This window comes from Orbicella franksi, chromosome 7 (assembly GCF_964199315.1).
Source record: "Orbicella franksi chromosome 7, jaOrbFran1.1, whole genome shotgun sequence".
Taxonomy (NCBI): Eukaryota; Metazoa; Cnidaria; class Anthozoa; order Scleractinia; family Merulinidae; genus Orbicella; species Orbicella franksi.
In genome coordinates, this window is record NC_138151.1 from 24054431 (window position 1) to 24068288 (window position 13858).

The window sequence follows — 13858 nt, forward strand, 5'->3', positions numbered from 1 at the left end:
TAGTTACCCATCTTTTGTTCAACCTGGTTCTGGTGAGAGTTCAGTTCTTGTCTAGATCAAATTGCTATGAGAAGACTGGTGAGTAGCACAATAACAACAAGCTATTGTGGTGAGTTTCTGGCAGTCTTTAAGCATCTTTTAACAACATGTGGTCCGATCTGTTAGCAAGTGAAAAGCAGACGGAAGTAAGTGTGCAACATTTCTATAATTTTTTTAATATGATGGCCGCCAAGAATATGAAATGCTGATTTGTCACAGTATCAGTGCGGAAATAGTGTTGATCCGGAAATAGTTTGGTATCTGTTGGACAAATCATATATTATATTAAGATGAGCCAGCTTAGCCTTTGAACTTCGAAAGTGGGGGGCGTGACCATCAATGTACAGGGTGCTGCCACTGACAGACATCCTGTTCTCTATGACATTTTCTATCTTGTTCAGTATCTACTAGACATAAAGGGTAAATTTATACCTCTGGTAAATTGCAGATCGCTTTTAAACAAAATGACAAGAAGATCGTTTAAATCTTATATTAACCGCGCTTTTAAAATTTAACTGTTTTGTTAATACTACAGTCACAACGCAGTGCACATTCCAAAGCAGTCCTTGATGATTCATTGATTACTGTAAACACATCACTTGATCAACACAAACTGTGTCATATCTTATTGCACCATCAGTCTTAGCCTTTGCAAAAGCTATGATGATGCAATGGTCTTAATCTGGAAGTTCGCTCGGGACATGCCCATGAATGATACAAAAGGAAACGAGTGTCACGCTATTAATAATGCTTTTAATAAACAGCTTTCTTCCTGAAACGTCAAAATTTAATTTTCTTGCGCTTTGAAGTAGTCACGCAAGTCACACAATCAGGGGGGTTTACGTTATCCACAACTAATTTTGGAACGGTTGTGTTTTTTCTCCTGGCACTGACTTAAACATTGCAAGTTCTCGCAAGCTCTTGTTTACCTCGGCAAATACTTAATTTTTCTTCAAATCTCTTAACTCGCTGCGATGAAACAGCCAAAGAATTCGCTTCATTTGCCGAAACCCACAAGAAATACTCACAAAATTGCACATAAATTAATGACCATCGCTTCTGGCGAAATAAACTTGCAAAGTAAACATGATCTTACAGTGTATTTGTCATGTAGCGAAAATGAAAGCTGCAACGTCAGCGCATTCCATGGCTGACGTAAAACCCTTTTTTAGCGTTTTTAAGGTATTTATTATTTCCCTTTGAATCCAACGCTTCGATAAAACCAGAAGAAAATATATATTATACACAAATAAAGAAAACAATATCCGTAACATTGTCCTTGTATTAACGTTTCAACAGCTTATGGCGAATAAATTCTCTTTACTTTCACTGTAACTTTTTTTGTGTCATTTTCCCTAACTTGAAGACAGGACTTCCACATTAGGTGATAATTTGCCTCTGAAATCTCTATGAATTCACAGGGAGTGATAACAATTAAATCGTGACTAATTTTAGCAAAGGAGGCGTTCAAATGTCAGATTTTAATGTTAAGTTTATAACTTTACATTACTCTTCGCATATATATATATATATATAGAACCTCTCAATAATTGCACCTGTAGACAGAAGGTGTGCTGGGGGAAGAGATGTTCTAAACTTTCTGAACTTTTCCCCCTTACCTGTAATAGGATGACTATTATGAACTACGATTCACAACCAAGACCAACATCAGGTTATGTATACACATGTATATTTTGTTGTCTCCTGTAATCATAAAAAAATAAAAATCTAACCCCTCCATAAAGTTCATGCCCAATAACACTGCCACATGTAGCGCTGTTACTGGGAATTAATTTAAGTGAAACTGTTGAAACAGCTCTACCAAAATTGTTTCTAGCAGTTAAGGCAGGATAACAGAATATACACGTAGTACACAGCAAAGGCCAGAGATACACACATGTTGGTTATTAGTTAGGATTTTGTGAGCTTCTGTGCTAGGTATGGTGGAAAATAATGGACTATCAAAAATGAAGGTACCTAAGACATTTTGGCGGCAATGAGAGGAATGAATATATAAATTTACAAAAGAAAGAGAAGTTCTTGCCCTGTCCAGTTCTCTGTCATAAAAATATCATTTACATACATTTATTACATATGGTTTGTGTTTAAAGCTGATACAATGCACACTCTGATTGGCTAATTCTAGTGCATTATTTACATTTACAGGGTATACGTCGGTAAAATCATAAAACATCACATGCGACTAAAATAAAAACTAAAAACTAAAAAGAAATGCCTACATGTAATTCATAATAATTTAAAAATACTTAACACTAAAACAGATCTAATTCTTTACTTTATTCAAAATTATGCCCATGGGTCAATAGCATGCTAAAAGGTCCTAACACAAAGTAAAAGGAAATTAAGAAAACTATTGCTTTTTTCCTGAAAATTGTAGCGACTGAAAACAATGATTGAACACTCTGAGAGTGCATTCTATCACCCTGACGATGAAATTTAAGGAGAATAGAGAATTCACAAAGTTATATTACAAAGGAATTGGTACTGGACAGGACAAAGGAAACAGCCAGGAAGAAACTGAAACTTTCCTCGACGAGCAAAAAAGTATGCATGCACAACAAAGAAAACAGTGAGTGACATTCGGTTAATGAGTTACAGTGTAGTTAATAACAAAATTAGTGTGAAGAAAGGAGCAGAGAGAGAGTGCGTGTGTGGAGAGAGGAGAGCGCTCTCACCAACTAAATTGTGTATGTATGTATGTATGTATGTATGCGTGTGTATGTGTGTGTGTGTGTGTGTGTGTGTGTGTGTGTGTGTGTGTGTGTGTGTGTGTATGTATGTATGTATGTAAAACTTATTTCTAATACCGAGAAATGGTCAGGGCAAGAACTTCTACGCCCTAAATTTTTTCTAAGTATGTAAATGTTATTTACACTGTTCAATTTACCGAGTAAACCTCTTCGCATTTTTTTTTTTCCATTAGTACTATCTCACTTTTGAGGAACATTTCCATATTAAGTGTAAATACTGCATATTTGGGGAATAACCCATGTACCCCCAATCAAAAGCAGTGGCACTAATAAAATGAAATAGTAAATCAAAATGAAAGTAGAGCTTTATTTGCACACAGGATTTACATGCACAATCGTCTACTCGACATTTGGACTATATAAGCATTTCACCAAACCGAACTAATTGGACAGACAACAAAATAAAACGAGGAAATCTACATTGTAAACACAATAATTATGCATATCACTTCATCTGAGTATCAAAAGCAAATCCCTTCTCAGTGAAAGGTAACCGAATGAAAGAGAGGATAAAGAGAATTTGTTTAACCTTGCAGTGTTAAAAGTTTAATAATTATTCACGCTTAAATTTGAATATTACAGTGTGCATTTTTGCCGACGGCTTAATTTAGCTTTGCAGTCATTTTATCGGCGGTAGCTTTGCCAGTCTTCAACCAAATTTAACTCTGGGAATTCACCCAAGCATTTCGCCAAACCGACTAAATTGAACTAACAAAACGAGGAAATCTCCATACTTTGTAATCACAATATGCAAATCTTCACATAGGAACGTTGAAAGTAAATTTAGCAAATCCTGTTCGCTTCGGCTTAAAATGGTTTGTACACCTTTCTTGGTTTTCAACAACAGAAGAAGAAATTTTAGCAGTCTACGAGGCGGCTGTGCCAACTAACACAGAGAAAACTTCAAAACTCGCGCGGTCGTGTTTACAAATACGGTTTTGGTTAAGCTTATTTTTAGACGTGAGGTTATAAGCTTAGGTTGACGACGAATATCGACAGAAAGCTTAATTAGTTTACAACTTACAACAACCTCCACAGAGCGATTCACTTGCTATTGTTTAGAGATGAGAGAAATTAAAACGATGCAATTTATAAATTGTCTCACAGCATGGCTTCAAATAAGGAAGACTTTCAAAGGATTCCAATTGAAAATAAGCTGATCTCGCCAAGGCAACTTGTTAATTTTCATAGCAAACGCAACAACAAAAGTCACTTACCGCAAGTTGGCAATATCAGTTCGGCCAGTGTAAATCTTCCAGGCAGAAACTTGCAGCAAAAGTTGTGAAGACTGAACTGAACTAATCTTTTCGACATTTCTCTTGTTCATCACCTGAACAAATCATGTGACTTTTCTTGCACGGCTGCACAGCGTCACAACGCGCGAATTTTAAAAACTTGCCACTGCAGTGTTCTGAGTACTTTCACATCCTATCTATGGCCCTCGTTAGCTTTGGTTAACGGCATTGTTCGGTATTATTTCACTTCCTTTCTCTAGCCCTTGACTCGCTATAATTCACGGCATTGTTCAGTACTGTTTCGCCTCCTTCCCCAGCGCTGGCTCGCTCTTTTTCGCGATCTTCTTCGCTACTTCTTTGCCTGTTAATTCTTGCTTCCTTTTTAATTCCTTCAGTGCAACCCCATCAGATCATCCTCCGCTATCGTTTGTCGACATAACAAGTAGAAATGCGTTTTCTTTTCTTTAAAAATCCCGCCAAGAAAAATGGCATTCTTCTGCTAGAGACCGAGGGTGCATGTCTCTGTCGACCTATTAGCTGGAGTATGGCCGCCATGTTGGGCAACTCCGCCGTCGCCGTCGTCGTCGTCGTCGTCGTCGTGCGTACGCGCCCACGAACAATACCGCTAGCCATGTAAACCATGAGAAAATTCATTCATGGGTTTCCTTTTCTTTCCCATATGAGTATGGGGCTCCGCTTGGCGGCCCTTCGGGCCGCCGGAGCTCCGCTATTAAAATGGGCATGAGGTATTGGGAAAAAGAGATTTTTAAGGAGTCACTGATACCCAAAAGGCATGGACTCATCAGTGACCTTTCGCGGCAAACAGCTTAATCCAGAGATGCCGCAATCTAAAATACTTTGAATTTTAGATTTCAGGTCTGTCAAGAGTGCCTTCTTGCAATCGCGCTTCGCTCCTCAGTTTGTTTTTGTTTTGTTGCATATCGCTTTCCTTCTGTTTTGCCCTAGCCTGCATAACGCATTAATTTTTGGGGGGTATTCTAGACGAACAGAGGCAAAAGCAAGGAAAGCACAAAGCGTGAGTCGCGCGCAAGGAGAAGAGCGCAAAAAAAAAAATTTTTTTTTCGCGCTCTTCCCCTCTTGCGCGACTCGCGCTTCGCGCTCACCTGGCTTTCACCTCTGTTTGCCGAAAATAAGCAAAACAATAACGCCTGTTCTACAGGCTAGGGCAAAACAGAAGGAAAGCGATGCGTAATCTATTTGCTATGTTACTACGGTTTGTTTTCTCTTTCTCCTGAAAGTAAAATATTTTTTTTAAATAAGCTGTTCTTGCACTACAGAGAGTGTTTGAAGAAAGCTAAGTCAAGGCTCCATATTGCAAATCGTATACCTAAGTTACTCACGATAGACGACTCTAACCATTTGGAGGACTCGCGTCTCAAAATCACGTAGAAAAGAGTAGTAAAATCATGATTATTGGTGAGTAATTCTAGTCTCGGGTCACGCAAAACCTTTAGGTCACGAATCACAAAGAATAATTTCCTAAATTCAAGTTTTACGGAAAATAAAATCAGCTAATCTTGCATCACGAGAATACCCCTGAAAAAGCGTGACCAAAGGCGGCCCAGACGTTGAATACGATTAATACGTGACCTTATGCTGTTGGCGATTGCATTACAATTGTAGCCGTTTATAAGACAATGTATGAGAATGCTTTGAAAATTTCTCTAAATGCTACGTGTAGAAAATAGTTTAAATAAATCTGGCTTACCTTATACGTTTGTATTGCGTTATTTTGATGTCTCTGTGTTCCTAGAGGCGGTTTAGAGCCATTTAGATATGATTGGTCAAATACTGTCACGTGAACCGTGTCCAACACCGCCTGAGCTTACCCTTAATAAAATGTCATGTTGTTGTCTTTTGACAATTACTCGATAGTTCAGAAAACTAAGCGCATAAAAATTGTCGGCAGAATTTGGAAAGGATGCTCATACTAATGTTCTGACGGTTTTCCCAGGGAATAATCGAGCGTGTCATTTGTGAACCTAGCTTTTAAAATGCAGTTTAGAAAATCGAGGAGACAAAATAAATCTCTGAGTAATATTTAATTTTTTTAGCGACTTCAGTAACATGGACAGCACCCCCTCCTCAGTGGAGTCAGTTGGATCCAGCTGACATCAGAACAGTTGATGAGCCAGTGTTAAATGGAAGTACGCAGGTGCCTCTGAGGTGGAGGTATACTCTGTCAGCTGGCTCAAATCTGCAATTTACCACATTTTCTAAATCACTGAATGATGGCTGGTTCGATGATATTGGAACGATATCTGGTGGTGTATTTAACAAACGTGATTACCGAACACGTTTTGATATCAGTGGAAGTGAACAAGCCACCTTGATAATAAAAACAGTCACTGAAACAGAAGAAGCAGTCTACCAATGCAAGCTTACAACGGATTCAAACTCGTGGAGTTACAGAATACGAGTCATTGTAACAGGTGAGCATTATGTTTATTGTACTAATCTATGAAGAAGAATTTACTTTTTAGTGCAAGCTTCAAACAGTTTTAAACAATGTCATATGAATATACGAGTCAGCTGAGAATAGACCACGTTCGATAAATGAATATTCTAACATGACTCCGAGGCTCAAAATGCTAATGTTTTAAAGTTTCTATTGTCTCTCAATTTCCAAAATAGACTTGGCTACAAACAAAACTATACCAAATATAGACGTTTGTCCTGAAGGCCTCGGAGCCATCAAAGAAGCCCGTGAAACTGGGAAATAATGCCCTCTACATCATCTGTTTTACTGGCACAGGGGTTTTCTGGGGGCAGACCTCTTGCTTTGCCTTCAACTCGTCTTTGCTACTTGCTTTCTATACTGGCTTTCTATACTATAGTGTTTTGTTCCGGGAGAGACACTATCAGCCCATAGTGCCCTTCCGCGGAAAATACTCGGATGGATAGAACTAGTAGATTTTTGTTTTCTTTTTAAATTTTACATTTTAAGGGGTACGTGGAAAAATACCCTAAGTGACTCTTGATCTCATGTCAAATTCTCCTTTTTTTGTACAAGGAAGTGAAAAGCAATTTGCTAGGAGAATCTTGCAGTCTATCAGATGTCACTCAGGGTCTTTTACCATGCACCCCTTCATTTCCACGGGGCAGCTGTCAGCTGATAGTTCCCCAACAGAAACACTCTTGACTATTGCTTAAATAGAGGAAATTCAACTGGAGACAGTGTGTAATTCAGTGACACTGCCACAAGGGGTACCTTTGAACATTTGTCAAGCGGTAAAGTCTGAGCAAGAAATCTACAATCCCTCAATCTCTCCCACCCCCAAAAAAGAAGGGTTTGCAACTGCACGAACCTGTTCACATCTAGCTTTGAAAAGTCTCTACAGTCTTTGTACCATGGCATCCAGTCCTCCAAAATCCAGTCAAGCATAGCCAAGTCATTTTTCTTTCTTGTCTCCTCATCTGTAATAGGTCAGTAAAGTTTTAAAAGTCAGCTTACATACGAGTGGACACACAATAATGTGATAATAGTTAACACAAAAATTCACTTGACAAAATATTCTTCAATTTTCAATTCTCACATCAGTCAGAAGGTTTGTAAAAAAGACTTTTGTATCAAATGTACACTGTGGAGACTCTGTCAATTTAGCCACTATGAAAACATAAAAGTCCATTGTCATAAACAGAGGTCAGATTAAGGAGGAGGCTGAAGGTGGGGTCAAATAAAACTACATAACTGCTAGTAGATAATTTGAATTGTACCTATATGGAGTGAAGTGAGTTCGATTATTGGGCGAAGTGACTTTTGGTTGGGGCGATGTGACTGGATACCGTCACCTGAGCACCCTCCTGACCACCATTGCCAGTTAGCGAGCTATGGGCAATTATACTAATTAAAGTAAAGTTAAAGCCATCGTATTTTAATGTAAAATAAGTTGTTAAAAAATTGGTCATAGGTCATCTGTTGAAACAACTCTACATGTATCACCATTACTATTTTCGTTCTGAACGAAAGGACCTTCATATCAGTCTCTAAAATAAAAGCATGCATCTAATGTCAAGTACACAGTTATATGTTTCATAGGACTCTTGGATCAGCGTGAGAGTATACATGCCCCGGGAGGGGGGAATTCCCATATTAAAAAAAGGTGTTTGTACCTTTTAGGGATTAAAAAAGCAGTTTTGGTACCTCTTAGGGTGTTCAGCCTTAAAAGGTCCACAGCAGGAGCTTTTGCAGTACCTTTTAGAGTATTGATAAAGATTTATGACAATGCTGCCATAAACTTTACGAGTGGAAAGTATTCGAGCAATCATCTTTATCGCTATTAAAAATATTTTATATAAAGTTCACTTTATAACATTACATTATTGGCCAAATGTGCCAGTTAGTCTAGCTGGAACAGACTGTGACTTGAACACAAATGTGCCAGAGCTTGTACAGGTACCTATGACGTCACAACAAGCAAAGAGATTTGTTAAGGTAGCTGGGATTGTATACTATTTTGAAACAGCAGTAGTCAGACAAGTAACATGAAATCAGTTTTTGACAATTATTGGTAATAGCAGATGCTGTTGTTCAGTCGTGTGAATGAATTTCGGATGGCACTAGTTAAGAGACGTTTTTTATTTTCACAGTATTGCTCTTGAGGCCATGTATACATACACACAAAAAACGCCTAACAGCAGCTCTTGTTATCGAGAGGGAATGTGCCACTTGTCAAGAAAACAGTACAGTAAATCCTTGAATTACCGCCCTGTGCGCTTATTTCAAATTTAGGAGAAGATGGGGGCGCTTATTTGAGGGGGGCGTTTAATCGGGGGGGGGGGGGGGGCTTATTTAATTTTTCCCAAATCGTGGCCTCACATGATTATTTTTTAAACACATCATCTGTGTGCAAACAACAACATAAGCTGTTTATCAATGTAAAAAGCTGATCCTAAACTTTATACCGCGGCACCGTTAGAACTTGTAATTTTCTTCCCAAGCTTGACATGTTTACAAACTGAAACAATGCACAAACCTAATACTGCATGACGAATTGTTGTCTCATTACTCGTCCGCAAAATGGGGGTGGGGAAGGGGAGGGGGCGTTTATTTGAGGGGGGGGGCGCTTATTTTAAATTTTGGCTGATAAGAGGGGCGCTTATTCGAAGGGGGCGCTTATTCAAGGATTTACGGTAATCACGTTGTATTTTGCTGTACATGTGTAGGTACTGCAATTCGACACTAAACAGACACGATGGGGCTCCCAAGGCTTGTGTAGTCATGTGTTTATGTTTGGATCTCAAGTGTTTTTTTTTGTTAAATATTGGCCTGTATCAGGTGTGAGCTTTACCTTAATCCCCTCCAAAAAATTACAGTTCGACTTTCTTTACATTTTTGGTAAACACGAGTCGTTCCATTACAGAAACAGGGCTTCGGATATTTCACGCGGTTGCAGAGCTGTGAATTTCATGTAAATCCACGAAATATCACAAAATTCACAAAAACATGCAAGATACCGCAAAATTTACTAGAAATCATACCAAATACATGTCGTGCAACATATTTGAAACTTATCTTGGCTGTTGGGGCTGTTTCCTTACCGTAAACTTGCAAATTTATTGTGAAACTTTGTTACTGCAATGAGTAAACAACATTCCAAAACTTCCAGGCATTCTTAGATTAATGTTGCGAAAAACTGGACACTCACTGTGGCCACGATGTAAAAAGCTTTGCTATTGGCGCACTTCTTGAGCGTATTGGTGTGAAAAGAGCAAATAATGATCTCTGTTAAAAGCAACCTTGTGTCAAACAAATACTAACACGTACGGTAGTTCAAACGAGTTGCTCAAATTTTCCTGTAAAGTTGCTGGTTTTACAAAGGCAACACTTATAAGTAGTCAGTGTTTCTGATGCTGTTGTTATTGCATAGGCTAACAGTCATCATTGTCCGAAAAAAAATGGCAAAATTGCCGTCTTTTTTAGTTAAAAACGTTCGTCAAATCAGTGCAAAACCGATCACTTTCCAGCGAAATAAGCCGAGAAAATTTCTACAAAATCAGCCACTTTTTAACTTGGAAAATATTATTTTCCAACTTGTAGTGGTGGCACGATTTCACTTCATCACTCCTGTACTCCATCAATTACTGTTAGACATTTAGAAACCCGGGGAGGGGGAGGGGACTCCCATATGAAAAGGTCGGGGATTCTCGTCAGAAAATTTGAATTTAACTTTTAAAGGAGACTAATGTGGGCGTTGCTTGAGCTTCATTAGACCCCTAAAAGATACCACTGAAAACGGAGTGGGTTCGATTACTAGCCTCTGTTTAAGAGAGGATCCCACGCGCACTTGTAGACCCAACTAATGTAATCCAGAGACCAGTCGATATCAAGCCTAAAAACAGAAATTAAATGAGAGCATTTCTTTCATTATTATTTCTTCGAGTGAACCCTAAAGGATACTTTGACAGCTGAAAATGGTGACTTTTTGTCATCAGCACCCTAAGTGAGACCAGAATCTTTGATTTTTACCTGAGATGACAAGCATCCCGGACCTTTTCACATAGGAGTCTCCCCCGGGTTTCGAACATCTGCCGTCCACTCTGTTTTACAGTACAGCCCAAAAATAATGCATGCACAATAACTTCTTTTTGCGTCCGCAAGCCGGCAACTTCGGGTGGCCTCTTGCGGTTTACTTGCGCTTGGATCCTGCAAGACATAAAAACTTCTTTGCGATTAGAACTTAATACCGCAAGAACTTCTTTGCGGCTGTCACCTCTGGGATTCGAACTCCCATAGTCCCGCAGGCTAGGCAAGCACTTACCACACTGTATTACTTGTCCATTGGATTACGTGAGGTGAAAGTATCAATTATATATCTACGTACTGAAGCGCTGGGTAGTTAGCACAGCAGGCTCAAATGAGTTCTGAGTTTTGTGACGTTGTCAAGTTTGTTCAAGTGGAGGTGACACGATTTACTCAAAAACTGAATTGCTTTGATGGCAGTGTTTCTTATTTGTGGATCTATTAAGAAATGGTGTCATTTAATGGACTCAATGGAGTCGCAAGGTGACTTACAGCTCGATTTACTAATTTTTAACGACTACATTTTGGACACAAGCTACGAATAGACTCGCATTATTTATGGAAAGAGAGTTAACTTCAGTAGTTACATTGGGGCTACAAGTGAATGTAAGTTCTTGAACTCAACACCATAAAGGACACAAAATTTCAATGTACAATACACAAACTATGTTAAAGTTGACTAAAATGGATTATCCTGTCTCATACTATCACTTGGCAGAAATCCATGCTATTTAAACTTGATTTATGAGCTGTGTATCTTCATATTGTGTTCCGACTTCAGCCTGCTGAATTTTCATTCTTAAATTTTGGTGTCATCCTACTGAACTTTGTAGTATATGCCCTGCTGCTGTAACAGCATCAATGCATTGATAACTCAGCAAAACTGCATATATCTACATATTTAAAAGACTGTTACCTAGGATGTGTTCAGAGCCACCCTTAATTTTCGAAAATTTAAGGTGGCTTTGAACCATACCATCAGAAGTTTTTTAAACTTTACCAAAAGTTGCCTCTTAGTATGCTTATCAAAAGTTGATAATATGAAAAAAATTCACTGCGCTGTCTTTGAATTATAAGCCCCTAAAGCTGCAATTAATGGTGTTTTTAGGAGGTCATAATGTTGCTATGGTAACCTATTGCGTCACGAAAATGATAACAACGTGTTCACAAATGATTGGGCAGTTTTGTGATACCACAAAATTGTAGCATCAAGGGATAAAGAGTGGTTCTAACGACCCATCAAAATCTAAGTGTTGGAAACTGTTTTGAGCCACCTTAAATGGAGACAAATGTTCAGTTAATAAGCATTTACTACAGACAGTGCCACAAGTGCATGCATAGTCGTACGGGTACCTCCGGGCTTACGGGAGCAGTGACCTTCTTGCCCGAAAAAATTATGCAATGCCCTAATGTGTGAGTGTTGAAATCGGGATGCAAACCCACTCAGATTGCATAAAAAACAAAAACTTTTACAGTTCTCATCTAAGAAAACTGCTATAATCCCAAAAATAGTTGTATTGAAAGCTTGCCTACTCAATGACTTCTATCAACAGTCTCAATCTAGTAAAATCTAAAAGTTATTAAAAGAAAAAAGTTCTTCCTTTCATGGGTTCGTACAGCGATCGGTAGATCAGCAACAGAGACAGCTTGTACGTCTATGAGTGCATGTATGATACATGTATATGTTTACTCTTTGCTACATTCTTTGCAGTTGAAAGCAGTATACCCAGTGATAGTGGCAATCAGACCATTATTGAAGGATCAAACGTAACTTTATTTTGTAACGCAAGTGGTAAACCTGATCCCAACGTTACTTGGACCATGGAAAATGGTAATGGTTGTGGAGAAGTGTCCTTTGAGAACCCTTGGGTTATTAGGAACGTCAGCAGAAATGACATAGGAACATACCGCTGCACAGCTAACAATGGAGTCGGAAACCCAGTGAGCCGTTTACTTTATGTCAATGTCACTTGTAAGTACCAGAAGGCACTTCATTGGTAAATATACATGTAGATATATAACAGCGTTTTCAAAACAAGCCGGTGACTACCGGAGTTCTGTCGCCTACTTGATTGTATATCTCCACTTACTCTGGCTATAGCAATCAGCTTGTGACAAACAAGCTCAGCAGCGCATGTTATCAATAAATCTTTAAGGTAGCAGAGTAACTTCACGCTCAATTTTGCAGCAATAATTTCTTTTTTTATGCAATGGAAAGTAAGCTTGTTAAAGAGAGAGTTTAGAGCGTTCGCTGTATTTTGTGCCCTTCGCATTATTGTGTTTTAGTAGCCATCTTGCAGTTTTAAATAAGTGGCCGGGCTTACTTCATTTCCATGTTGCTTCTAGTATCATGGCAGTGAAACAATCGCTAGAAATTGATCTTTTTTCCTTAGGCTTCAAAAAGTCATGCCTTGCAATAAGGTGAAAAATTCAGGCAATACACATAAGTAATCACTTTATAAGTTGTCAAACTTTGTTACTCGGTTCATTCTACTATATGATTACTTTGTTGACAGACAAGACGGGAGATCACGGCCCACAAAAATACTGATATTAAAAGACAAAATGGAAAGTCTTGAATTTAACTAGCATAAGCATTGGAATCTAAAATAATAGTGCTAATGACGAGCAACAATTTGAGCTCGTGAGCACAACTATTTTTCTTTCGAAATGTGACTGTGTTGTTTCATGGATTTCAAATGAAACTATCCTGGCCGCTTTGATTTAATAATAAAAAAGAATAATTTTTATTTTAAAAAGATAGAAAATTTGCATACCAATGAAACAATATGAAAATTGAAACCTTTAACCAATGTGATGATTTTATCACTTGATTCTTGACAATTTAAGATGATAATCCTAAGCTGGCAATTCCGTATGGCATTTCCTAGCTTCTACATTTTATATTTCAAAATTTTATAGGGGAAGGAGGGCATGACTCCAGACCCCCTAGGATGAGGGGCCTTGCCTTACTCTTCCAACTGCAGACTCTGTAGTGTCTGCTGGGCTGCCTGTGGCTGCCTATAACAAGTATTATGGGATAGGTCTTGTTGTTATAAAACACGTGTGCGTGAAACGGAAAAAGCAAGGTTATACAGTCCTCAATGCGGCTTGAATGCGAACAAAAGAGTATTACAACTGACGACGAGGATGAAAACCAATCGTCAATAGTCTCCTAGAGGAAAAGTACCGAAAATGGTGGTAAACATCAAATTTGGCGACATTAGTCCGTTCGACTGCAAAGGCAACCCAACTAGCGTTGGTCCAAG

At 38.6% G+C, this 13858-nt stretch overlaps 2 protein-coding genes across 2 annotated transcripts in view; both read left to right on the forward strand.

Annotated features, from left to right (window-relative positions):
* LOC145492293 (uncharacterized) overlaps nt 1-13858 on the forward strand; it is a 96024-nt gene that overhangs the window by 60179 nt on the left and 21987 nt on the right. The window lies entirely within an intron of this gene.
* The window catches only part of LOC145492291 (uncharacterized), a 175111-nt gene that overhangs the window by 9407 nt on the left and 151846 nt on the right, over nt 1-13858 (forward strand). The window contains exons 2-3 of the mRNA XM_081471705.1: nt 6121-6498; nt 12301-12561. Coding sequence (XP_081327831.1) covers nt 6121-6498; nt 12301-12561 — 639 coding nt within the window. The remainder of the gene's footprint in view (nt 1-6120; nt 6499-12300; nt 12562-13858) is intronic.